Source organism: Choristoneura fumiferana, chromosome 16 (genome assembly GCF_025370935.1).
Source record: "Choristoneura fumiferana chromosome 16, NRCan_CFum_1, whole genome shotgun sequence".
NCBI classification, from domain to species: Eukaryota; Metazoa; Arthropoda; class Insecta; order Lepidoptera; family Tortricidae; genus Choristoneura; species Choristoneura fumiferana.
In genome coordinates this window covers 17,284,906-17,311,657 of record NC_133487.1, presented here as the reverse complement: position 1 = coordinate 17,311,657, position 26,752 = coordinate 17,284,906, and the positions used below count along the sequence as shown (strand labels likewise).

General features: G+C 37.1%; 1 protein-coding gene across 2 annotated transcripts in view; it reads right to left on the bottom strand.

Annotated features, from left to right (window-relative positions):
• bs (serum response factor blistered) overlaps nucleotides 1–23,369 on the bottom strand; it is a 308,064-nt gene extending 284,695 nt beyond the window's left edge. For both annotated transcript variants that reach the window (XM_074098939.1, XM_074098940.1), the window contains exon 1: nucleotides 22,851–23,369. In XM_074098939.1, the coding sequence (XP_073955040.1) occupies nucleotides 22,851–23,243 (393 nt within the window). In that variant the 5' untranslated portion in view covers nucleotides 23,244–23,369. The remainder of the gene's footprint in view (nucleotides 1–22,850) is intronic.
• Nucleotides 23,370–26,752: the final 3,383 nt, after the last annotated feature.

Below are 26,752 nucleotides of genomic sequence, written 5' to 3'. Positions count from 1 at the left end.
TCTACCTTATTACAAGCGTCATTCTATAACCCAACGGTTTTACCTAACCAGAATTATAAAGGCTTTTACACCAACAATGTAGGTCGCGTTTCATTTGATTCCCAATTTACCTCCACATCCAATTTCAACATTGATTAATGTATACCCATGTAATTACCTATTCTACTCCCATTTAAACCACAAATAAACCTTGTGTAAAAAAAAATTAATCGAAACAATAATTTAATAATATTGCAAAGCAAAATAAAATACAAATGATTTTTAATGATTCCCAACATTTACGAAATGGATTTTTCAGATTCTGGGTGTGTTAATGAAAAAGAATTTTTGAAGCTGGTGACTTAAAATTTTACTAATGAATGAACAAAAAGCCACGACGTCTCTGACATATTTCATTAAAAAACCTACCTCTCCTAACACAGACTCAACTATGAGCAATGAACACTGCTAAATTCGGCGACCTATACAAATCTAAAACCCAACTTTTCTAACAGAAATAAGGCTTTTACACCAACAATGATCGATTTGAGTACAATTACCTACAAAAATTTCAACAGAATAATGTATACCATACAATTCTTTCAAATTTAAAAATAAACGAAAAGTTCGATCGAATTTTTTCGAACGCAGCATAAATCAAATGCTCCTGATTACAAAATTACAATTACAAATTTTTTAAAGAGCATATTAACAAAAGAAGGGTTGGCAATTGAGACATAAATGATAAGTACATTACCCTGTAACGGTTAATACCTCACGCGGCGTTCAATTTATCTAAAAAACAACGTTGCTGCTGCACTGCTGCTTCACAAGAATTAGTTACTAATTTCATTACTAAAATTTTATATCGTTAACGAGCTATAATATTCATAAAGCAAATTAATTAAATTGTACAATTTATTCATCAAAGCAAAGCAGGAAAAGTATATCTCAATGGCTGATATAAATGAAACCGTGACATATGGATATGATGACAGTATGGACGTCATGAATTCTAAGAATCAGTTACATCAAATGCATAGTGCTACATAACAAATTGTCGCACTGACTGTAAAAAAACCCTTCGGCTTAAATTTCCTTATACGAGTATGTTGAACAATTGCAGAAATTATAGTCTTTCTGTATGAGTATCAATGTAAAGATAGCGACGATTGTAATATTATTTACAATTACATTTCTGTCACTATAAAAAAATCATAGCAAAAATCGACAAAAATTCACCTAATCCCAGACACTTTTCCACCCACTGTACAAACACACACAATGGGTTCTAGTTCTAGTCTAGGCAACAAAATACGAGCAACACACTTTGAGTGCAAGACTCAAGAAAAAATATCCGCGTTCTTCATACAATTTTTTTACGCCAACCTGGGATCGCAAACTGAAGCTTCGTGGTCAGGTTCTCCAACCCGTTGGCTATCCGACCGTCCAATAACATGTACCTACATATCTCTTAAAGGATCATTTTTATCGGTCACAAAAATCGATATAAAGTCACAGTAATGAGATCATCATCATCATCATCATATCAGCCGTAGGACGTCCACTGTTGGACATAGGCCTCTCTTGCATCATTTATAAGGTTTTTATGAGGGAGGGGGGGATAATAGAAAGTTACTAGTCTTTGAACGTATGCGTCTCGTTTTATGTTCTCACACCTAGAAATTATTTTATTAATTGCTTCCCTTTAGTAATATAAATTCTTCATTTTTACTTAGACCTGCTATTTTTCGTTCCTGTAAAATCTGTAAATAGTGAATTGACTGACTGTCACCTTTTACCTAAGTCCACAATTCAACATTTATATAGAGTTAGTTGACTACTCTTCTCCACATAATTTCGTATTGTTTCGTATTGTTTTTCGCCCTTTAATGTTCCTTCTACTTTTACAGGATGCATAAAATAAGCATCAACCAAACATCCCATATCATATTACCATTCCTTCATTTGATTGCACTGTTTTTTTTTACACGCAAGTTTTATTTTTAAATTATAGGTAAGTACTCAAATAAATAATTTTAATAATATTATACATATTTCTTATATACATATTTATATATCTTATCTACATATTTATAAAATATATACACATTTCACTTTAGCAAATTGCACTTTTCTATCATTGACTTGACATCTTTTATACCAAATCTACTTCGTAGTGACGTTGCAAGCGCTCTAATATTTCGGAGAATCGATTAAAGTTTATCTAGGAGCATCGTCGGTTTTACAGTTAAAAATAACTTTGTCGAAGTCTAAACCAATAATAGGATTAAGATGATTAGCTCACGGTTAACCTTCGTTTGACTTCACTATTGACCTGAGTAGGGTTACCGCGGGAAAGAAAACAGAAAGATTAAAATTAAAATACTAGCTAATTGAGAGAACTATTACACTTTTAAGAATTGGCAGAAAAATTCAAACAGTGCAATGAAAGAATATTTTTGATCGACGCTTATTTTCATTCATACCATAGAAGGAACATTAAAGGATGAAAAGCTAACTGAAGGTCAAAATGGAACTGTGTGAGAAGATTAATCAACTCACACAATAAATGTTAAAGTGTGAACTTCGGTAAAAGGCAACAGTCATTAGTAACACGACCGAAAAAGAGCAGGTCTAGCTAAAAGTAAAGAAGTAAAATTGATGTTACTGAAGGGGAAATATTTAATAAGATTAATTTCAAGGTGTGAGAACGGATAGCAAGAATAACTACTTAAAGACACATGTAACTATAATTAAGTAACTTTCTATTATCTCATTACTATGACTTATATCGAGTAATACCCCAGTGATGCAATAATCCGGTAAAAATAATCCCATAAGCGATAAAGACATTTGCCTAGCAAAGATTGACGGATCGGCGGTTGAAAAAGCGCTATTGCAAAAAGAGCCGGACTAATGTTCCAGTTGCCGAAACCCGTTCCCCGCCGAAACCGCACGAGTTTACCCGAACACCAATTTCAAAAATACGAACGTCAATCTGTAGCTGTCAAAATTAAGCACCATTACGCGCATGCGTGATTACTTTTACAAATTTAATTATAAACTTGCGAGTTAAGCAGCGCCGTAAGAACTGTCATAATTAATACGTGGTCGTGGACGAAAGCGAGTAAAAAGGCGAGAGTGTAAACAGGAAGCTGGACCTAATTTTTGCAAGTGATCGAGATGTAGATGTAGAATTAACGAATCGATCGGATTAAGCAGCGGCTCGATATATTGATTATAATTATGTCATTAAAGAATCTGGAAGCAAACAATAATTGATGGGAATTTAACAAAGCAAATGCGTATGAACTGTCAATATGCAAATAGGGAATATTAAGCACAATTAAATAGGAATTTCATTTTAGTTTAAAATTCTATGCCTTTTAATAATTAATAATGAAACTTCCTGAAAACCTTCATAATGGTAATTTAAACCGCAACCAAAAACTGCATTAGTAAACTTTGGTGAAAACGGTAATGCTATTTCTATAGATTATCGTTTTTTACTTAAAAGGCTTCATATTTACCACAAGTTCTACAAGTAGAGCCACAAAAATGGCATAGAGGTTTCTAAACTAAACTACCTTATCAAATATAATTTGTTTCTGGAATTATTGGCCCGCAATACTTTTGGGGTATCTAACAGGAACAATTCATATTATGTACTTTGTTCTTGTCTAAGGAAATTTCAATAAAATGTAATTTTTTCCTTTCAAAATCATAAATGTTCTTCGTGAATCGAGATGACGCGTGCAACTGCGTCGAAATTAAATTTGAATTGAACTGAATATCTGGAGCTTATTCAAGATAATCAGTGTACAGTAATTAACAGTGAACTATAAAAAAATGAAATTGCAGCAAGTTTTATTAAATAACAGTTCAGGTAATAATATTTCCTGCAAATTTTGTAAATATCTAATTACTAAAATTTGCATTAACACAATATTGCATGTTTACGCTATTGGCATCTCCATCGATGGCATATTAAACGATAGTGCGTCTTTTTTGCTCAGTCAAATGTTCTTCTTACAAACACGATGCCTATCGAAATGATAACGAATCAACAACTAGAACAGTAGTTTCATTATCCAAAGCGATAAAAAATAACCACAGTCTAGTCAAAACTAAGAATGAATTTAATAGCTTTTAAGATGATAATACTTCTAAAGATAAAAAAATTCGGTGACTAATTTGCACCAGCCCTGGAGCAGTTGCAGCGGCGCCTCGTTTCAAGCGGCGGGCGATGAAAACGGCACTTTTTGCCGTCCACAAGATCAGATACAGAAATCGATGGCACGATAACTAATAGCTCTATAAACAAGATGATCGCCTAGTTAGCGCTGGGAACGATGCAACGGATGCATGAAATAGCTGACGTGCAATGGATGAGCTTTGCACCACCAATTAAATGATAGCGGACATTTTTTAAACGACGAAGATGCGTGGAACAATTTGATTGAATTTGTTGTATATAACTTACACTGTGTTTTATTCATTATTAATAAGAAAAACTGCTTTGATAAAGAGAATAATTAACAGATGAACTGTGGTGGGATCTAAATAGCTCTAACCCTGTTCTGAAACAGCTGTCACTATCAAAAATATTTTTGATTAACCGAACCCGCACATTTATGTTAGCTGTCGCATATGTCGCGGTTTTAGCTATATTGATTCCACCATACACAACAATCAAGTTATTGTAAGTTAAAAATTCACTACAACTTTATATTGCCAGATCGATATTACAAAATAGATAAGCAAGTTTCAGATAACGGTAAAGATGAAACCAATACCGCTGAAGCTAAAGAAAATTAAGTCTATAATGTAATCCCGATGCGCCACGACAATAGATGCGCCGATAAGGATGCATCGTGAGAAACACCGAAAGAAACAAAATTGCGCGTCGTTAAAAAATATTGTATTAAAGTTGCGAGAGAAATTTTAAACGGTCGACTGACAATGAAAAACGTTCGTCAGAGCCTTCACACGTGAATAAGCACTTACGAATTGCAAAAAACACAATTTAACCATCGCGAAGGTAGTAGGTACACGGGTTTTTGTTTATTCCTTAGCAACTAATTTGGCTAATAACAAGGAAGGGAAACATACGTTGACGTAGATTTTTGTGGTCGCATATAATTATGATTTTCGTTTACCCGCTTATCGTATTACCTACTAGGTGATAAAGCTAAAAATATACTTGAAAGTTATTTATAAATTACATTGATTATAATATTTTGGATTAAAATATGCTTCTTGTAAATACCTATTCATTTTTGCAACTACAAATAAAGAAGGGTCGATCAATTGCACGACACTAAAATTCAGTTTATTTGAGAAAACATTTCGGTATCTGCTTTCGATTCCGGGTTCGGTGAAATCGAGACTCAAACCCGTATAATTTCGATGCGTACGGTACCCAAAAAATCAACGTAACGAGCGCTGACGGCGCCGGTGATGTACGCAACTCACAAATTAATGGAAAACATTCGGGACAAGGCATTACGCGACGCGACATTTCAGCAGCAAGTGCGTCAAAAAAACTGCTAATTGCGACTACAATGGGGCACAAAGCGACCGCTTTTCCCACGGCGCATCGCGCAAGCGTACCGATCATTTCAGGCGCGCTCGTCTTTTATTGCCAAAAATTAATGCCCGGTAAGCAGGGCCTAATTGCAAGCCCGGCTTGTTAAACTCCGCCCGTCACACTAACAGACACAGTTCCGAGAACGCTAAACCTGAAAGCGCATAAACTCGTAATAACAGATAATAATAATTTAATATTGAGAATACTCTGCGAGTCTCTGTCCGTGCGCAGCACCGGCGCTCAACGGCCTTTTAATGTTATTGGTTAATACCGCGTCTTCATCGCCTTCGATGCTTTTAACAACTTCATAGTAACCATCACGGCATGTATTTTTGTTCGGCAACATTCTGCAAACAACCATTAATTTAACCATATCATTGTTTTATTGGAAAAAATAACGGGCAGATGTCAGCGGTTAATGCAATGCAAATGAGTGTTAAAACTGTTGATATTCGAGTTAACGAGCGTAATATTGTTCAGGCTACATACTTAGGGAAACTTACGCAGCTCCTGGAAGTTACGAGCATTACCGGCCACACATTAGTATCAAGAAGTTGTTAACATTAATTATTAGCGCGCACCGACAAGAATATTAAAGTCGTTATTAAAGGATCCACCGAGTTACCACTGAACATTTAATGCGCGCTACGAAGACGCGAGCTGATGATAAATCATTTATGAGGGGACTTTCAAATTACAAATGGCTAATTGAAGAGGCACAGTAGACTTCTACGTTTGTAGCACATGATTTGCAAATAGATGATTGAGTACAGCTTTGTGTGGCACGTTTGACATAGTAAAGTTGATGACGTTTATACAGTCCCTGAACCATTTAGCGATCCACTTTCACTGTAGCCCGAGGTGTTAGTGGTGTTACCCTATTATCGGTGGACGGCAAGACAGCGCAATTCCTATGGTAATGAGCTATGTGGACTCAGCTGGCTTATGGGACAGGTTGCTGGTGACGGTACAAGGCTAAATGTCCGCCATTAACGTTTATTAGTTTTCAGGATACACCGGTTGCAAGGGTATGTGTGGCGAATTTAATATGATTCCATTGAGATTTAATTTGAGATAAACTGTCGCTTTCGTAGTAGATCAGAATATCTTCATTAAATATAACAGCAAGCATTTAGCAAGGTAATGCTCAGTTCGTAAACGAAATATCCTATATCTGTGTCTCGGTGGCGGGACGACCTGGACATATTTCTTGACGACTGGCCTCAAGCTGCTTTGGATCGGGAGAAATGGAGGACATGGGGGGAGGCCTTTGCCCAGCAGTGGGACATCAATCCACGCTAGATAATAATAATAATAATATCTGTGTCTCACATTGAGCAATGAATGGCCTCTCTTAATTACGTGGCTGAAAGCGCCCATAATCTTTGTCAAATCACAAATAGTTTTTTATTCAACAACAACAATAAAAACAATTATCAGCATCTAAATCTGAAGCGCGTTGAACTTTAAAAAACACGTGGCGTAACGCATAAGGGTCTGAGGAAACCCCAAAAACAGGTTATGAAAGGCCAGGTTGCCATATTTGTGAGGCTGGATTAGTCGTAAAAGGTTTAAACGGGCCGAGATCTTGCCAACCCGCGCCCGCCACGTGCCCGCTGTTTGCCGACGCCGCGTCAACGCCTTCGCTTTACGGAGGATCCTTTTAAGCTGCTGACGTTAAGGCCGTCAGGTTTGCAACTTCGCACTCAGATAACGTAATCGAATCAAAATCAAGGACGCAGAGGGCTTCTTTACTTTTTTTGTCTACCAGCGCTTTTGGAATCATCTTTGCTGAGAATGCACTGCAATAAGCGTGGCAGAAATCACTTTTTCTAAAATCAAATTGAAATTTGCAAATAGCCACTACCTACACCACAAGTTAACATGATATACTCACTAAATTTTAACGTAAAACAAATGTTGGGCACAATATTGGTATCAGCAAAAGTGTAGTTTTTTTTTAAATAACAGCAAAACCAGAACACGCTGAACTAGTACGATTGAGTTGATCAAAATATGTGTGGGGTGTCTAGACCAAGAGCAAAGGGATGTTTTCTCCACACTCTGTTAAGTTCCTGTTATTTTCTGTGACATGTAATGTACATATCTGTAATCCTTATTTACTTTGTTCGATTAAACGCAGACGGCATCACAGATTAGAGGTAATTTAAATAACTAAGCAAGATTATTTCAACCTAATTCAACTTTTTTTTTCAAGTGTGCACAATTAATTAACAACATTAGGTACCGTAAATCAAGAATGCGAACGTAAATAACCATAGGGGGTTGACGCTTGCCGATTCCTCATTCCCATTAAAACGATTGCAATGCGAATAATGATCGAAAAGTGAAAGTAGCAGGCGGACAGGCTTCGTTATCGTACAGCCTGTTGAAGCTACTACTTTAATTACGATTTTAACTGGCTACTTTAAAAAGAAAACTGTGGGTACCACTTAACTCTTCTGTCTTTTGTTTCTGTAATGCGCCAGCTTAAAGTGCAGAATACAGCGAAAATGACGGTATAATGTGTAAGCTCGGTGCGTTTGTTTTGAGTGGCCGTCAGGCGCAGGCGAAAACTTGATTACAGAAAAAAGCAATGTATCAGTGTGAACCAGTCGCTTCCTCGGATAGCGGGACTGCATGTAAATGGCTGTGGACGATAAGGCTCGAGCTGCATAAGAAAAGGATGGATCTGACGACAGCGAACATGTCGGATGGAAGATAAAAGCATTAAGGTCGGAACGAGTGCTTTTTATTATTATTATAGAGTATTACAATAAAGGTAAACTAAGAACAAGTAATAAAGGTGAGTAAAGATAGTTCATATGATTATGGCGCAATTAAAAACAAAACTATTGGAATAATTGACGATGAATATTGATATTGTTTAGAAATGCCGCCATGAATGAAAACAGAACGGCTTTGTGTAAGTGGAAGCAAGCATCACGAAGTTATGAGGAGCTGCCATGTTTTTCAGGTTTTCAATGTGTTTTAATGTCTTAGAATATTTTTTGAAAATATATATGCAAATTAAGGCGAGTCAACCGAGAAACAACATATTTTAGACGTAGCCCCGTAATTGACAAGATTTCATTTTTATAACACCTGTGAATTACTACAGGAATCGAAAGAGTTTGCCTCCTGAACATGGGAAAATATTTATTATAATGATTTCTCCATATTTGAAAAAAATCAAAAAATTTAAAAATATGGCTGAATTACGACAGAATAGATATGTTTCCGTTGCCTTTTTCACCAGAAAAAGAGTTGTTATAATTTTGACAACGTCTCTATGCAACGTCTACGTCAGAATTACGTGATCTTTTTTTTAAGAGACTAGACAAAAGTAATGGATCTATTGTGTCGTAGTTTTGGAGTTATGCCATTTTAGAATAAGCACATCTAAAAAAAATGTAATAAATTAGTTAATAGTTGTAGCGAAATTTTAAAAATATCAGCGTTTTCTCTTTCCAAACAGAAAAAAGACAGCGAATCAAATTATAGTCTTAGAAATATGAAATCTTGTCATTTAACTTAAAAGGCGTTTTATCGGCAGAGAATTTGATAATTATTGATCGCTGTATCGAAGTGAATGTTGTTCTCGATACGCTGAAATTGTCACGCGTCAGTAATCGGAGGCTGGCGTCGCAGTGGCGCGCGCGCATTAGTTTAAACGCCGCTTAAACAATAATTACCGACTGCAACCGCTTAACGTAACCCCAGTAGTCCTCGAGAAACGCCAATACACATTTTTAATGATACTTATCGCTTTATTAAAAGCTTATCGTGATTATTTAAACGTATCAGTTTTATTAAGACATTGTAATTGGATATTAACATTATTCACGATTATTGAGAACATGTAAGTTGAAATGGCAATGGACAGGCCACATCGCTCCAAAGACGCATACGCGTTGAAGGAAAAAATAATAAATAAATAAATATCATGGGACAATTGACACCAATTGACCTGGTCCCAAATTAAGCAAAGATTGTACTATAGGTACTAGGTAATGGATAAACATACTTATAGATAAATACATACTTAAATACATATTAAACATCCAAGACCCGAGAACAAACATTTGTATTATTCCTACAAATAATTGCCCGGGCCGGGGATCGAACACGGGACGTCAAGCTTCGCAGGCATGTTCTCTAACCAATTGGCCATTCGGCCGTCTTTAGTGGCGGCCATGAATTGGAAGACAGTGTTGTCAGGCCTCCCGCTAGTGGACCAAAGATATCACTAGAGTTGCAAGCAATCGATAGATGGATTTGGCCAGTTCATTCTAATGATGTAATCGCAGGTCTTTTTGCAGCAACAGCAAGCTTTTATAGCAACGTAAGTATGTAGTAGTGTATGTCATGTATCATCTTGTGTTTGTCTAACTTGGTTTAGTTTTAAGTTACTGTGGACCCACTGAAAATCAGCGTCGTGGCACCGCGTGCCATGACACATGCTGAGGGGTGTCCTTTTTTTGTATCAACTACATATGTATATGTTTATTGTTTTGTTTAGCTGTATTATTGTACTCGTAGTTGTTCAAAAATAAATATTTTCTATTCTATTCTATAAAGTGCAGTAGCTAACGTGATCGCGAACATTAATTTGCATCAAGCGCAGTTACAAGTTATAAAACATGTTTATCGGCAGCATAAGGACAATGAGCAGCCCACAAGCCGGAGGCCCTAGCATGCAAATACGCGCTATCAATAGCAACGCGTCAATAATTACACGCTCTAGCCGTTGCCAGGTTCATTCATAAACAAGCGAGATTGCTTTATGAATGACCGTCGGCTGTGCCCTTAATTTATTGTGTCGCCCGACTTCCATAAGTTTCCTGTTCGCTTATTACCATTTATCGAATGTTGTCCACGCAGGCTATCATTTTGTACGCTCGACCTTCATTTATGAATTTCATTGAGACTGTTCTTACAATCTGTAGCTGGTCTAGTTACATCGCGTGGACCACAACCGCTCGCAAATTGAATTCTTTCAAGCGCTGGACATGAATTTAATAAATATATTACTTAAACGTTCAATTCATTAATGGTACACCAAAAAACAAACATAACTCAACACGCTATTACCAGAGTTTATGAACATAAACCTGTCCGGTTGTTAATAATTCTTTCCTTAATGGTCTCTCATTGCTGAATAAATTTTAGCGCTAAATAAACAAGCTATATCTATGATCTCCACAATGCAACGAGTCGGAGTAGCGTCTGAAGCGCCGCGCGCGATAGCATCACACCGATACGCATCAAGGAAGACCAGTTGTCAATACATTTCACCTGCGACTGGCCCCGCTGATGCCTGTCCCGCTCCCGAACGAGTTCTCATGAATTGTGTTTCGTGCGAGACATTTTTATACCACTGTCCGACAAGACTTACTCCGCTACCTCACATGTTAATGCACCGCGCTGGTCGTAACTCGGGAGCGCTTGTTCCCGCTCGTCGATCGAAAATCTAATGCAATTTGACGTCGCGGCAATACAATCGAAGACGAACGGCGGTGGCGGGCCGCGTTAAATGCTAATTCCCTTCCCGGTCCTATGCAAATTAACAACATAGCCACTAAATAGCATTAAGACTGAACAGGCAAATATTCCGCTAACCTTATTTACGGGACAATTCAGACGTCCGAGCGACAAACACAGGTGGTCCCAATAAAAGGTTCTGAGGAAGCCAAGCGCCTCTAAGAGATGCCGCCCTCCCTAAAAGGACAATAATACGTCGTTCCCGAGGCCGAGCCACGAGGATCCCAGGACTCCCGGAGAAATGTAAATTGTCGTGCCACCGACAAATAGCTTTATTAACGACTAACACGCGACACGGGAATTATTGCGATTATTCGAATGGTTCATTAATGCGGCGCCCCGCTGAAGCATTTATGCACAATTACGCTCTGCTTTATAGTCCCTTACTCATATGTACTTATGTACAAAATTCGCTCGTCTTTGTCTATCACCTTGACATTTGCCCTTGCTAGACACAGACAAAACATTACAGCTTTAATTAGGTATGTTCGAAGCGAAAAGACTAGTGGATGCTCGTACCGGTATCACCTACGGCTGATTTAATTCAAGAGAACGGCAGAGCAAAAAGCTTTATTCCTCCGAATACAATGAACAAAAGATACTGAAGGAAACTTATGATACGGCCTAAGTAGCCCACATGCGGTAATTTAACGAAGGCATTAAATCTCAAGGTTAAAATGGGAGTTACGTTGGGTTTTTTTCGCAATGTTATGAGTTGGTAGGTGGAGAGTGGGCGCGCACGTGACGAGGTTGTGGCGCGGCCGCTGGCGTGGGAAGCCGAGGCTCTCCTGACTACTGAAGGCGCCGATGGGTGCACTGTGATAGCCCTCCATCTACAAATAGTGCAAACCCTGGCTTATCAGTAATACTTGTAATTCGGTGATACTACGGTTTTATCTTACACAGATCTCACTATGGAAATGCAAGCTATGCTTTTGCAATCGGGCTAGCAGAAATGTCATTGTTCTAATTTCTAAAATTATCACGCAGTATCAAGTATCAACGATAAGCCAAGGTTTACCCTACCTACATAAGAGTAACGTGACTATTGACCGACTGACAGAAAACGCCAGCCAATTTCCAATTTCTTTCCAATCCGTGGTCATACTGACCATGACAATGGGCTACTGTCCAGCAGAACCACCCGAAAAACCAAACCTTTCCAACACCTTAGTCCTACCAAACTCCAATCCCGTTCCAAAACGTACCAAATTCCACTAAAACCGACAATACCCGCAAAAACTTGGTATTGTCCAATTGCATGGTAACGACTGCAGAACCTGCACTTTCCCACCGAAATCCGCGATCGTTTGCTTTTTTCCGAATGATTAAAAAATGTCTCAGTGCACTTACGAAAGGCAATCAAATAAAAACTACGCGATGTTTTATGGATGAATTTCCCGCTACCGAACCGATACATAATGTATGGGGAGTCCACGGCGCTCAGAAATTTGACAACACACGGACTCTATGGCGATTCGGTTCCTTTCGGAGCGATGGACTTGAGATAAGGTACTATAATTACTGTTTCTTGACCTCAGGAAACATTAACATACACATTAAAGGTTAACAGCTCAATAAAGAAACAAAGTGTGACGTTTGATTTGATTTCTTTCCGAGATTCGAAGGTTAAGTTTAGATATAATTTTTTGTAAATACGGTGGCGGTCCCACAAGGATCTTAAAGATAGCGAATTTGCGGAGCCTTCTGATCTGATGGTATACCACATACAATTCTAAAACGATCGAAACTTTGCTGTGTTCTTGTTCTTGCAAAGTAATTGAGAGTATATGTTTTTCAGGATCTTTTACGTTCAAAGGCATGACCACGTTTAGAAAACAAAAATCTGCTGGAAATACTTTATCAAATTAACCCAATCGCCTGTAACTGTCACCCTGTAATTTCGGGTGCAAGTTTCATTTATTTTCATTATCATTGAGCACTTAGGTAAGATCGCGTGCGTTCTGATAATACAAGCGACGCTGATGAGAAGGCATTACAATTAATATCACGAGATTATGGTCCTCATAAAACTTTAATACAATCCTCGCTAACAAGGCATCATTAAGTGCGATCACTCAAAAAAGGACCGCCTTAAATTCTACGTTTGTCGATAAAAAAATCGATTGTTTTCAAAATTTTGTCACTAAAAATTAGAACCTACCGGGTGGAAGGAAAGAATGAAAATTGTTCAAATTTAGAAAGTTTAGAATACAAAAAAAAAGTTATTTTTATGAACTGCAACATATTTATCTGCGCTTCAATGTGGTAAGCGGTTTGGTAATTCAATTAATTATCTGTATAATTAGTAAATCTCAGATGTTTCTATTGATATCCGCATCAAAATTATAGAATTTTCTACTAATTACTGTACTAGGTATCCAGTATTATTTATCAGTAGTGGTACTTACCTGGAACTATTTCGGTCTAACAGGTTGTCGTTCGTTACACGTCGCTTGCGCAGCTGTCGTGTGAAGGGCGCTTAAGGGTGCTGCCAGTTTATTTATTGCCGTAGTATGGTAACGCTTATTGCTAGACAATTTATAGTAAACGTCATTTGCACATATTTTTTATTAAATTTGGAATAGATTGTTTCGTAGTTTGTGGCTGGCAGGTTTTTCCTTTGCTGTTATTAAATATTTATTATAATATTATGCTTTTATTTAATGTTTTAAACTTTCGTGATTTCGCGCTGCTAGGCAGACTTGATAACCTACACTTCAGTCTACTCGTGACCACGGCCACTGCAATGTGGTTGAATATTACTTGTGTGTTTTAGCGGGATAAGTCCCGTTTGTGGTATTTTGACTATGCTTTTATTTAACATGTAAAGTTTGTGTATGTATGATTGCTTAGGTCAAATTTTACAGGTCGAATTTCATCCAATTCTAAGGATTGATAAAAATACGAGTACAGTCAATAAAAAGTAGTCAGCAAAAAAAGCTTGCATTAAAAACTATTTAAAAAAAATTCGAGCCACTAAAACCCAGGTGATGTTTTAAATTATCAAAAGACGAGACTAATTGCATCAAAAATACCGTTAAAAGCTGACGCCCTTCGATGACAATGAAGAAATTAAAAAGTGGCAATTTCAATTTTAAAATTGCGTTGCCCACACTATTAAAACTCCAGGCGCAAAATTTGAAATTTAAATTTTACGTAGGCCTCATAACTTTCTGTCGAACGTATCTATCAGTGGTCCAATTAGGTGTGATGCCATACCTTCTGGGAGCCGTTTTTGCCCTCGAACTCATCAAGAGTTAACGACAAAGGTGTTAACATCAGGTGCTGGTGAAGAGCGAGCTTTTCAATTAACTCGCTGCAGTTTAACTGCAGTATTCATTTTCTCACCGCGCAAAGTAAATTCCTTGACGGCATAATTTGCCGTTTAATTATTATTTGCTAGCGTTCCATTTGAGAATAAAAGTTTGATGTGACGCGATTGTAACCAATAAAATTTTAAACGTGAAAAATAAATAAAAACAAAAGTGCGTTGTGTTTTTTTTATGGCAACCCTGTAAGTGATAGAAGCGTTCATAATTACCTTCGGTCAGATGCATCGCAGTTAGTGTCAAACTTTGCAATACTTGTGATGATTGACGTTTCCAAACAACGGCTAAACTGATAGTGTCTTATCCAACCTCGTCATTGGCGGAATCATCGATAGTATCCATAGTATCGATGGAGCTATACTTTCAAGAATTGAATTGAATTTATGATTGACGTTAAATAAAAAAAAACAATCTGGTTTTAACACCGGACATGCCACAATGCTGTTTTATTGTAGGCGCCGATATTATGAAAAGATATGTGCCATTTATAAAAAAAAATGGTACTTAATTCAAAGAATTGCACTTGTATTACGAAGTATTTAATTTTTTGTAACAGAAATTTCTGAAAACAATATAAGGCAATTTAAATATCTGTTCAATTACATCAAAAACGATGTAAGTAAAACTGTAGTTTTAAGTGCTTTATCCTATCCGATGGACCCGTTATTGCTGGAGAATGTTCGTATACAACTAGGAAAATCTTAATACCCAGTTAACATAGGAGGACTTATCAGAATCTTGATTTAAAACTTTTCTATTCAACATACAATGTTCCACTCAGCGCAATCGTGCACATACTTGTGTTTTATGTAGAGTTTTCTCGAAAAACCGTGCCTCAAACATTCTGGTCGTGAGACTCGAAAACTCTTTGATAATACCGACAACTAACGAACCGCTTGCCCGATAAATCCACCGATTAGTCGGCCTTACGTACGGAACCCGGACAGACTGTCGATCTTCTGGACTAATCAGTTTAACTATTGACAATGACAACTTGTCTACAAGTTCTACAACGCGCGAGGTACGATTCACTGGTGAATTAGATTGATAGCCAAGACGTTAAATTAACATAAGTTAAACCCTTTCTGTAACTTATTAGCTGATTAAAAAGCAACAAATAAATAAGTATAAACGGTGCTTGTAAATAAATCTGGCTACACTGCAAAGTGACAGCGCAAGGTACTAGGCGATCATAGCATCAAGGCGTTTGAACAAGGTGTTGGGAGGCGGGCCAGCGCGCCAGCCATTCCCTTTCCACTGTCCAATTAAACAGGACCTCCCCTATGCTCGGTAATGCCATGCGCACAGTAGTCAAATTGCAGATCAGTCTAATTTGGACGCTCGGCTCAACCTACTGTATTGCCATGAACCCCTGGTAACTTGATCGGAAAAACGGCCGCGTTTGGTGCTTTCTGACTTTGAATGAATTTCATTGTTATTTACTTATCTGTGGTAGATTTTTTTTATTTATGAATTTACTTTATCATATAATTATTTTGACTGATTACATTTTCAAACGCATTACTATTTCCAAATTATAACGATATCAGAAAATATTTTATTCCTGGGATTGTTGAAGTTGAAACCGATATTCCACCAGGTTTTTATTGTTGCACGTTACAGTCCACACTTTTCTGGTCAAAGTTCAATTAGTTCACACAAAGGCCGCTAGATGGCTTAAAACGCAAAACACAAAGGAGATGGACAACCTTCTGTTACTTACTTCTGCTCTCCTAATATTCGGGAGTCCGTATTTGGCGCTTTCTGTTCCATTCTACAACGAAAAAAAAACAACACACTCGCTGATTGATAGTGATGCACACTAGTGATGTAACGCAGTGGATATTTAGTCGATCGATTTAACTTTTACACATTATTTGATAGTACTTAGTCTAATAGAACAAAATCTATTCAAGATTATTTTAGGCGAAAAATAATTGTTTTAATTAGCCTGATAATTTTATTGACAAATAACAAAATTTATAGTCAAATTGAATTAATTAATCTCAATATAATCTTTATCAAATTCAAACTACAATTAATTAAAATAAGAGAATAATGTCTACAAATGGCGATGTTTTTAAAAATTCGAATGACTCTTTAAATGAGTTAATCGCCTAACACAATCAAGGAGAAGCAACCAAAATACAAAGCAGCGCCCGCCACACAGGTCGCACCCGCCGCATTAGCATTACAAAACTGCGGGCCGTGAGATATGGGTCGCAGATGCGCGCCCGCGCCGCAATTAGTGTAGGCGCAACATATAATTGTCTCATTTCGGAACAGCCCCGTATTCGCGCTCCTGTCCGCGCGTTATCTCCTGAATTACTCAGCCGAAAAATTATATCTCGGCTTACGACAGTTGATGGAATTACAAAAATGGATTTTATATTTTTAATCGTAATTTTACAGCTACTTTTGTTCTTGTTTGTTTATGTTAATTCATTTAAGTAACTATCTAGTGTAGTAAACAATAGTTGCAAAACGTTAAGATCTAAACGTCGGGTCGTGTGGGAAAATAATCTTGAGCGCAATCTACATCCGAGCTAGGTCCTAATTAATTTAGTAATCGCTCGTGACGACTTATTCCGGCCGTAGACCGAACCACGAACCTAACGAAATCACGACTCCGCCAGACAACGATAATCGTTATTTTAAATTTATTAAAATGTCCTCTTAAAGGACTATCGGGGCGCCTGTATCGGACTGTATAATTCACGCTTCGAGAAAAGGAGTAGACAATGAGGGTCATTATATTTTATAAAGCTGTTTTATCTTGCGGTTTAAAATGAATCTGCATCCGGGTGAAATATATCACCGTATTCCGAATTTTATATTAAAAAGCGTGTAAACTTACAGCGAAATGCTTTTACTCTAAGATAAACGGCGGAGAGAAATGCCCGGCGCGCGCGATAAAGGCTCATAGACAACCTTTACGTCCGGAGCAGACTACATCAAAGGCCCAGAGGTACACTGTCGGCAATTACATAACAAAGTGGGCACAATACAGGCATGCACAACAAATGCCGTGTCGCCGCCGAGACCCCTGCGGCGTCGTAATTAAACTCCCGCTTACGGGGTGATCAGTCTCTAACCCATGTTATAAGGCTATTCTATTAATTGAAAGGTCACGTCATTTGAGGGCTAAATTAACTAAAGATGTTAGTTAGAAACAATGTTTGGTCAGTCAATGAGTTTGAAGAACAATGATAAAATAACAAAGGATTCGTTAGATGGGATTAGAGTTGAGGTGTCTAAAGTAGTGCTGCAATGAATACGAATTTTAACTTATCAACGAATATGCGTCGTCGAATATCACGATAGAATTCGGAAAGGAAACTGTCAGCTTTTGTTATCGCTTTGCCGCTGATCTTTTTCGATTTCAGTGAGAAAGTTAATTCTTTCATTAGAAATAATTTCTAAAAACCATCCACTGTAGCCATGGAAAGGTTTTTTAACAGTTGGCAATATCGTAAAAGAAAAAATATATAGCCTGGGGTCCAGCAACCTACGAAATATTTGTTTTTTGAACAAAAAAATATCTGCAATGAATTTTGATAATTGCATGTTGTTATTTTTTTGCCATAGATTGATTATAGCGACTCGTATTCGCGAATAATAAAATTATTATTCATATTCATATCAGCCAAGTCTGATAATATAGCAAACAAAATATCGATATGTCGATGGAACCAATCGAAAAATTAACCCTCAAAAGTCAACCTAAGCAATGAATTAGCATATCTCATGTCATAAAACAAAAAGGGCTCATTAATTAACTACGTATGAGTAAAAGGCTGTACCGGTGCGGTAACGAGGCCGGATGGACGCGCGCGCAAACAGCTAACAAGTAACAACAGAGCGCGCCGCCGACTTTGATACCCGCTGCGCGACAGCTTGCGTGCGCGACCTGAGACTTGTGCCACAAGTTACAGGATATGCATAGATCTAACAAACAATTAAGTCTGATCATAGGTTAAGAAAAAACCCTAGGATATGTTTTTGCAAGTTAATTGTTCATTGAGGACCCCGTTTCAAACGAGAAGGTTTTAGCAGTAAATTAGGAGTAAAGAATACTCCATTTCATCGCAAGTTTCGTCGAAATATACAAGTATTTCGAACTGCGAAAACACTGTCCTCGAGAGAAATAGCATGTAAATATTTTAAGGTAGATATCAAATCGCCTAAACATTATTTTTCTTTGGCAATTAGCAAGTTTTCCATGAGCTTTTGTAGGACATTCCATTTCCCGTCTATAATAAACCCTACGCATATACGAAACATCATCATCAAAATCATAAATCATAAACATTTATTTTCATAAAAACATCGCGCATTTAGTCGTGCTATCTTACCATTAACATTACATTCGCTTATTCTTTTAAACCTTTTGACCACGAGCGCTCAAATACTGATATAAATTTCAACGAAATCACAGCACCTACCAGATTATTTGTGAGTTTCACATAAGATAGCAACCCTTTGGAGAGAAACAACACATAAATTACTTTAGCAAGCCTGCAATAGTTTTCCACGAGGTAAAATTACCTACCTTTCTTCGGACTTTTCATTACTTGTCTCTTTGTCGCAAATAATACGATTCCTCACTACGTAAGATTTTTAACGTTTTAAAAATAACCAAGTTTCAGTGATGTTTTAACTCAAGTAAAGTATAATCTTATTATATTGCTTATATTTGCAGCCCGCCTCTTGCGCCGGAGTCGAGTGAATTTTGACGGACATCCCTACACAGTCCGCGAAGACGTACACGCGTAGATTGACAATGTCTACGGTAATGAAGCTGGTAGGGAAATCTTAGGCTATTAAGTCTTTATATCTAAGGATTTTATATCCGCGGCTATAGTAATTTTATAGCCAACTATTTTACAGTTGAACACAGAGATTTACGATCCCGACGTCAATGTGATCTTAATATATATATTAATGTATAAAGTAACTAGTATAGCAATATCAACTACACGTTATGTTCAAATTGTACAGAACGATTTACAACAGCCGAAAATCGCACCAAAAAAAGTAATTAACGATCACCAAAATTAAAACCATATTTAAGTGTGAAGTTATAATCAAAACTTTTATATTTGCTCCTGTTTTATAGTAGAAATATACCAAATTAACATCGCTCTTAAGCGGAGCTCTTGTTCTGCTTAATTTAGACACATCGCACCCTGGTGCAACTCTAACTTTACCTAACCTGAGGCATCAATTTTTTTTGATGAAAGAACTCAACGCAAAACTACTGCAACAATGACTTTATAAACTTGATGATCCTATTACTGAAATAGGTGTAGTAAGATAAGTTTAGACATTTTTTTGTGCTCGTTTTGTTCATAATTAAAACCGCACCGGGACTTAATCATGATTGTTAATTTTTTCGTGGTAAAAAAGCCAGGTTTTTCGGAAATAGTTTTAGGGTTTTTTTTTCTTCTTTGTTAAATTACAAATCATCATCGTCGTTTCTTTCCGATAAATTAATTAGAAATGGGGATGTCGTATAATCGTAGACTAGACTACCATTTGCTATGCTCAAAATGATAGCAAGCATGACAGTGACGGGAAAAACTTTACAACACAAGTGCAACGTAACGTCCATCGTAAGGCTAAACACTATAAGTGTAAAATGTTGACCTTTATAATCAAGCAATCAAGCACATATATGAAATAAATAATTATAAAATTATTAAACTTGGTCACGCAAATCGGTCAAACTGTAACAAATTTCACGCAACCAAACCCGTTTTGCCAATGAACAACAGTTGGTGACATGTAGTTTTTGAGAGCAATTTTAAGCGAATTTCCAAACGTCATAGAGTAAAAGTTGTTCCACATGCTTACTGCTTAAGTATGGTAATTACCACTTCGATATTTCACGTAATAATGAACGGATTTCATTACTTTTTTGAGCACGCGCGCTGCCGTTCTGTGTCAGGCTTTTCATTGCTTAAAAACACCGAGTGAATTCGAATCTCTCAGATCAAAATGCAACTTCGTCGCTTCATTACAACGAGACACGAGAAAACGACATTAGTGTTTTTTTGTTGAACAAACAATGTATGAGATGGAAGAATACCTACGCAAACTAGGTTTCACAAATAAGACCTCGAAAATAGTTCTAGATCTAAAAAAATAGACTGTTTTTTTCTTCAAACAGGGTCAGAATTTCAGAACTGGTCATAATCTGAAAGAAAGTATTTGAAAATGCTTTAAAAAATAATCGAAGAAATAAATCTACGAAAAAAGATGAACATAGCGTCCGTCGGTTTTACAAAACATAAAAAGGACGAACTAAAATGAACTAAGAGAATTTCCTTGCTCACTTTCCTTTGAGCAAGGAAATTCTTTTAGTTCATTGATATGGAATTATGGACCTCTGCAAAGTAACGCCTGATTCAATAAATTATAAAAAGGACGAACTAATTACATATAAAAAATAAATAAATAATAATTATTATAAAATTTATTAAGTATGTTCATATTAAACGACATACCTACCTACATGTAATAATTTTGCATTTTTTTTTTATGCAGTATAGGCTTGCGTTTGGCCACAATCACGCCTGATGGAAAGCGAGGATGAGGCCTACGATGGAGCACGCTTGCCTAGTAAATGCTCATTCACCCTGGACTTGAAAGCGGCCAAATTGTAGTGTTCAGGAAACACAGTCGCAGTATAAGTAATCAATGTTATACTCAATCGACACCTTCGTCTTCGTCGACAAGTCTGGGAGCTCCAATTATCTAGCATTGGTTGGTTGATTATTTAAAATTTCATACGCCAAAATTATTATTCATCATCATGATCATGATCATCATCATCGTCATCATCATCATCATCATCATCATCATATCAGCTGTAGTACGTCCACAGTTGGACATAGGCCTCCTCCATATTATTATTACTCTTAGATTGTATTTGAGTTATTGTATGTACCGTTGTTTTAGGGTATAGAATTAATTAGGTAATCATGCTCATCTCTCGTACTAGGTGCAAACGTAGACTTACGAAAGACATTCAGGACTAGGTTAGTAACTCGTATCTATTTAAACTAATCAATGAATTAGACTGCACTTGCACAATGATTCGATATTTACTCAGATTAAAATATAGGTATCTTGGTTAAAAAAGCAAATCAGTGACAAAATTAATAATATTAAAATAATCAGGTAAGTACTATAAACAGTTTTTTTTTTCTGTAAAGCACCACATCGATAAAAGCAATAAATTCATATTTTGAAATTAAATAAGTGAACCCCAGACTTCAATTTTTTTAAATTGAATAATCGAAATAAAGCCTCTCGGGCACCTCCCTAGTTGCACGAAACGTAACTGCTAGCGCCATCTAGTGATTGCTTATGACAAATGCAGCTGTCACAGCTGATTGTCATAATATTATTTACCTTTAATTCCACGTTTGTATTCATGAAATATCAATCAAATAAGTCTATAATATAATCAACTAAGTACACTTAGATACCATGTTTTAATTTTATAACGGAAATACCAATAATATTACTTACGAAACAACATCGTCTCGGCTGTCAGCTGTCAAAACTTTCGTCACAAATGTGCACTAAAACACGTTTAATAAATGGAAAACGCACTTTTTAGACATCGGCCAAGTCGAAATAATACATAAGCGTTGTAAAATAATCATTTGGACACATTTTCGGCAATATTCCATAGGTTTTATGCACTCTCTTACAACATAACCTCCAAGCTGGTCAACAAAATGAAGATCATTACTTTAGTCAGATAAAATGAAATTACATACCTTTATTAATGAGTTTAAACGTTATAACTTTAACTTATGTATTTAAGTTTGCTTTTATTGTACATAACACTAAGTTTGCAAAATGACTTCTCTTTTTGATAAGTTTGATTTGAACATAAACACTGGTTTGTGATTGTACATTAAAACTACTTTGAACATAGCTTTTTCTCTGGAATTTACAATTATTTCTTTGATACATTATCTTGATTCAGATTCATATCATAAAATACTTCAAATATTTTAAATTTGATGATACAGACTTACACGGCTGAGCATTTGGAAATTGAAATTGTATTTCAACTTGTTTGAAAACCATTTTAAAAGTAAGTAGAGTATTTTTTCTTTAAGATTCAACAACAACTTTATGTAAACTTTGTTAGAAATTAAGCCGAAGATGATTTTTTATTTATTTGTATAGAGCGCACACTTTTTAACTTTTCATAATAAAGGTTTATTTGTCTTTTCATTTTGTCAACTGAGGTCAGATAGTATTTTTAACAATGCCCAGGGAGCTACCATAGCAGACACATCCAGTTGTTGGACTTTGTTGCACTTTCACTCGGGCGGTTTCCTTATGGAATATTGCCAAAAGTGGTCTCGGCGACCCACCTTCTTCATTATCCCCGTCTTCCGCTTAGAGAACGTAGTGTACCGCCGCAATTTATTATCTATGTACTCCATTTTGATCTTAACCCGGCCTTTAGTCTTCTTGCCATTGGACGGGGGTGATTTTTTTGGTTGGAGCGAAGCATAGCCATCGTCCGCTATGTCAGGCATGGGGCAGTGGTCGAGGCTGAGGCTTTGGGAAGGGCGGTCATCGTAGCACTGGTCGGAGGGTCGCTTGACGCCGCGCGGGCCGGGGCAGGGCTGGAGCCCCGGCCGCAGCGCGCCCAGGGACCCCGGTGCGCGCCCGGCCCCGTACATGTCCCCCACGTCCCCGAGGAGACCCATCCCGTATGGCGACCCGAAGCGGGGTTCCCGCGCTCCGCCGGGCGCGTCCATTATAACCTCACAGTACGCCACAGTAGCCGGTGCGCACACGCGCTAGCACAACTCACCGTTCGAACGTCGAACGGAGACTAAACGAAAACGCGAAGGAGCCGAGGGCGGGACTGACGGGTCGGCCGCTCGGACCGCGACTGACTTCGTGCGGTTCGCGTCCCGCGCGCCACCACTACTAACCGTCTCCCTCGCACCCGCTGCTACAAAGCGCGCGCGAGCGAGACGGCGCAATACAGCCGTAATCTGACACATCCGAAGGAAAAGCGTGGTCCGGGATGCGGCGAACGTTTCAGTGCCCGAAATCCGTATTAAAATAGAGCTTTTATTTTGAGTTTATTTCGTAAATAGAAATAATAGAATCGGACGGAAGTGGAGCGAGCGAGCGGAGCGGGGCGGTGGGCAGAACCGGCCATATTTAGACGCTAGCCGTGCCAAATATGGCAATCGACGGTCATATGGGGGCCACTGAAATCCCTCCTACTCGCACCTGACGATTTTCACGTCTAATAATCAATTGGAAACTTTGTCACGTCAGTTTAATGCGCGACGTATGACGGCAACTAAATAAACCTTTGTCTGTTGCCGGCCAAATTGCGGCACTTCTGACCGCAGCTTCCCAAAGTTTGTGTTGATCCAAAGTTTCTTGCGCACGAAACTTCGTGATTTCGAATCGGAATCTAAGACAGCAGAATACTAATTTAAAAACAGTCATACGATGTATCTACCTAACTTTATCGGTCATCATAAGCAGTTAGATATAATCTTACTGGTAGGTAGGTATTTTCAAGTATTTTACAGCGATAACTTTTCCTATTTAAGAGCTTAAAGTCAGCTAAATTATGTCCAAAGTTCGTCCTACTTTATCATTTTAACGTCCAACAAAGTAATGTGCCTAAAAAGCGAAATGATTGTCTAGCAAAAAAACTGTCCCCCCTTCTGAGTCCTGACTTTTTTAACAAACTTAGTGCTTAAGACCTAGACGTGGTATTCATAGAATTTCTAATTACAAATCTAGTTACAAATTTAGATAATAGAAATTTGGCGTGATTCTTACGTAGAATCACCAGCTACCAATATCTGACAAGAAAACGTGCATAAATATCTGATACGACTTTATTTCTAGGGCAGGTAAGGCGTGTCAGATATTTTTTCACGCTGCTGCGGCAGATATTAATGCGTGACTTTACGAAACTATATTAGGAGTATAGTAGTCCTCCTTAAACCTAATATTCATCATCATCATCATCCCAGCCTAATACGTCCCACTGCTGGGCGCAGGCCTCATCTCAGAACGAGAGGGCTTGGGCCGTAGTTCCCACGTGGGCCCAGTGCGGATTGGGATCTTCACACACACACCATTGAATTACCTAATTCACATGTTTGTGCAGGTTTCCTCACGACGTTTTCCTTCACCGTTAAGCTCGTCGTAAATTTCAAATGACAATGTAATTTCGCACATGAATTTCGAAGAAACCTCTCGGCCTCCACGGCTTTTTTTACATATAGAAACCTACCTTTAACATCGTGCACTCTTTGCGGCAAAGTATGGTTGACAAAAAAACAAATACACAAGTATTTTGAACTTATATATTATTTCAAAAATTATGACATTTATATACATATTTATAATCATTTATCAAAATTATACTGAATAAAAGACTAAAATTTGTTCAATAAATTTGGCTGTCAGTCGTTCACGCCGATTAGAAAAAAACCATTTTAAATAACTAAATGACCTTTCTACGGTGACAAAAGTCACAGGAAGGTAATTTAAGTACCTATTTAAAATATTGCACGTAATTTTTATTGACACCCTCCGGCATATCCACCTCTTTGCCTTCTATCGGCTGCTGCACGACTTTTTCAGTACTGTGACCGGGTTTTTTCTTCAGGACAATTTTTAGTTTATAATAAACTCTTGACTTTAGGTGCTTATTAATACTGTCTTTTTTCCTTTTAATATTGACATTGCAAATAGCGCCTTCGTCCGTCCTTATAAATTCCGGGTTTTGTGTCAAATCCAAAACTTGAAATACTTGAATATCAACTCTAGATACGATGTGTAGGTATTATTTAGATTAAAATAAAAACACTTCGCGTAATTTAATAAGATTTTCAACTAAACTTGTATTTTTATGAACATAAATTAATGTCATTTGACGTACCTATATTGTTTTAAAAATATAGTAGGACGAAAAAGGTTTTCTACCGTAAGGAGTTATATCTCGAGGTGAAATTCTAAGAAGGTAAGTATTTGTTTTATAGTTAAGAACAAATTCAAATTTATTTATTTGTTAAACATAGGTTATGTCAATAGATGTTACATTAAATAGTGATTAAATAGGTAATTAATTGTATTACTATGGCTCGCTATATGGCATACAAATATAACTACAGCTTTACATGCATCATAATCATAACAAAAATATAAATACTTATAAATAATCCTAAAAGCAGTCTATCAAATATTCTTGAATGGAATAATATGCTTTCACAGACAGAAAATTATAGAGCGCTACTTTAAATTGTAATGTGAACAAAAGTGAATATTGAAATGTATTTGTTTTTTCTGCCAACTATACCCATTGCTACGAAAAGTGCACGTTGATAACGATCATTATAAATTACCTACTTATAGAAATTATACCATCACATCACCAACAGAACGAGTGCAGGATAAAACTCACTTTACTTTAAACAACTTTCCTAGGTAGGTACTTGGCATTGTTAGCATGATTCGCTTTTAGTATTATAACAGGAAATTGAATGAATTTGATACAAAATCATGTCAAAGAGTTATAGATATTTACACTCTGGCTTTGGCAGAAAACTGAAGCTGAGATAATGCCTGGGGATTCAGGAGGAAGAGCAAAGCTAAGCTTGAAAATCAAGTGTATCGGGGGCATTTTCTGTCTAGAGATTGAACTCTTTATCACTTTGACATTTGTTCCCTTTCTTCCGTTTTGTAACATTTCTCCTTTTTACAAATTTTCCGTCCGCCATCACGCCCAGTTCACCATTACCTCTCATATTTCATTTTCTAGATTTTTTACCGTATACAACGGCAAAACCTGCTACTAGACACTGGCAAAATTGACATATTTATTTGAAAATACAACAACAACACTTCTCCATGATATACCAATCACTTGTTTCTATCTCCAAATATCGCCTACGTGCTAAACACAACTGTAGATTCTACTTATTGCCAAAATTGAATTTAAATAAGTTTTATAGTGTTATTAACAAAAATCCGTGAGTTTCCTTGGCGTAACAGCAGCCGCCCACTTTGTCCATTATACTGCTTGTTTTTCCTTTTAAAGTTCATTTTATTGGGCTTAGTCATGGTGCATTCAACTCTAAAAAGCCTTTTAAAGGTTGACATTATTTTTAATTGCTATTTTAGTTGTGATGGAACGTGTTATTCTTAAATTACTGAGTTTGGCAGCGCGTGATTTGGACGTGGGTAAATATTTTTAACTAAGTATTTAGTTTGATTGATTTAACTT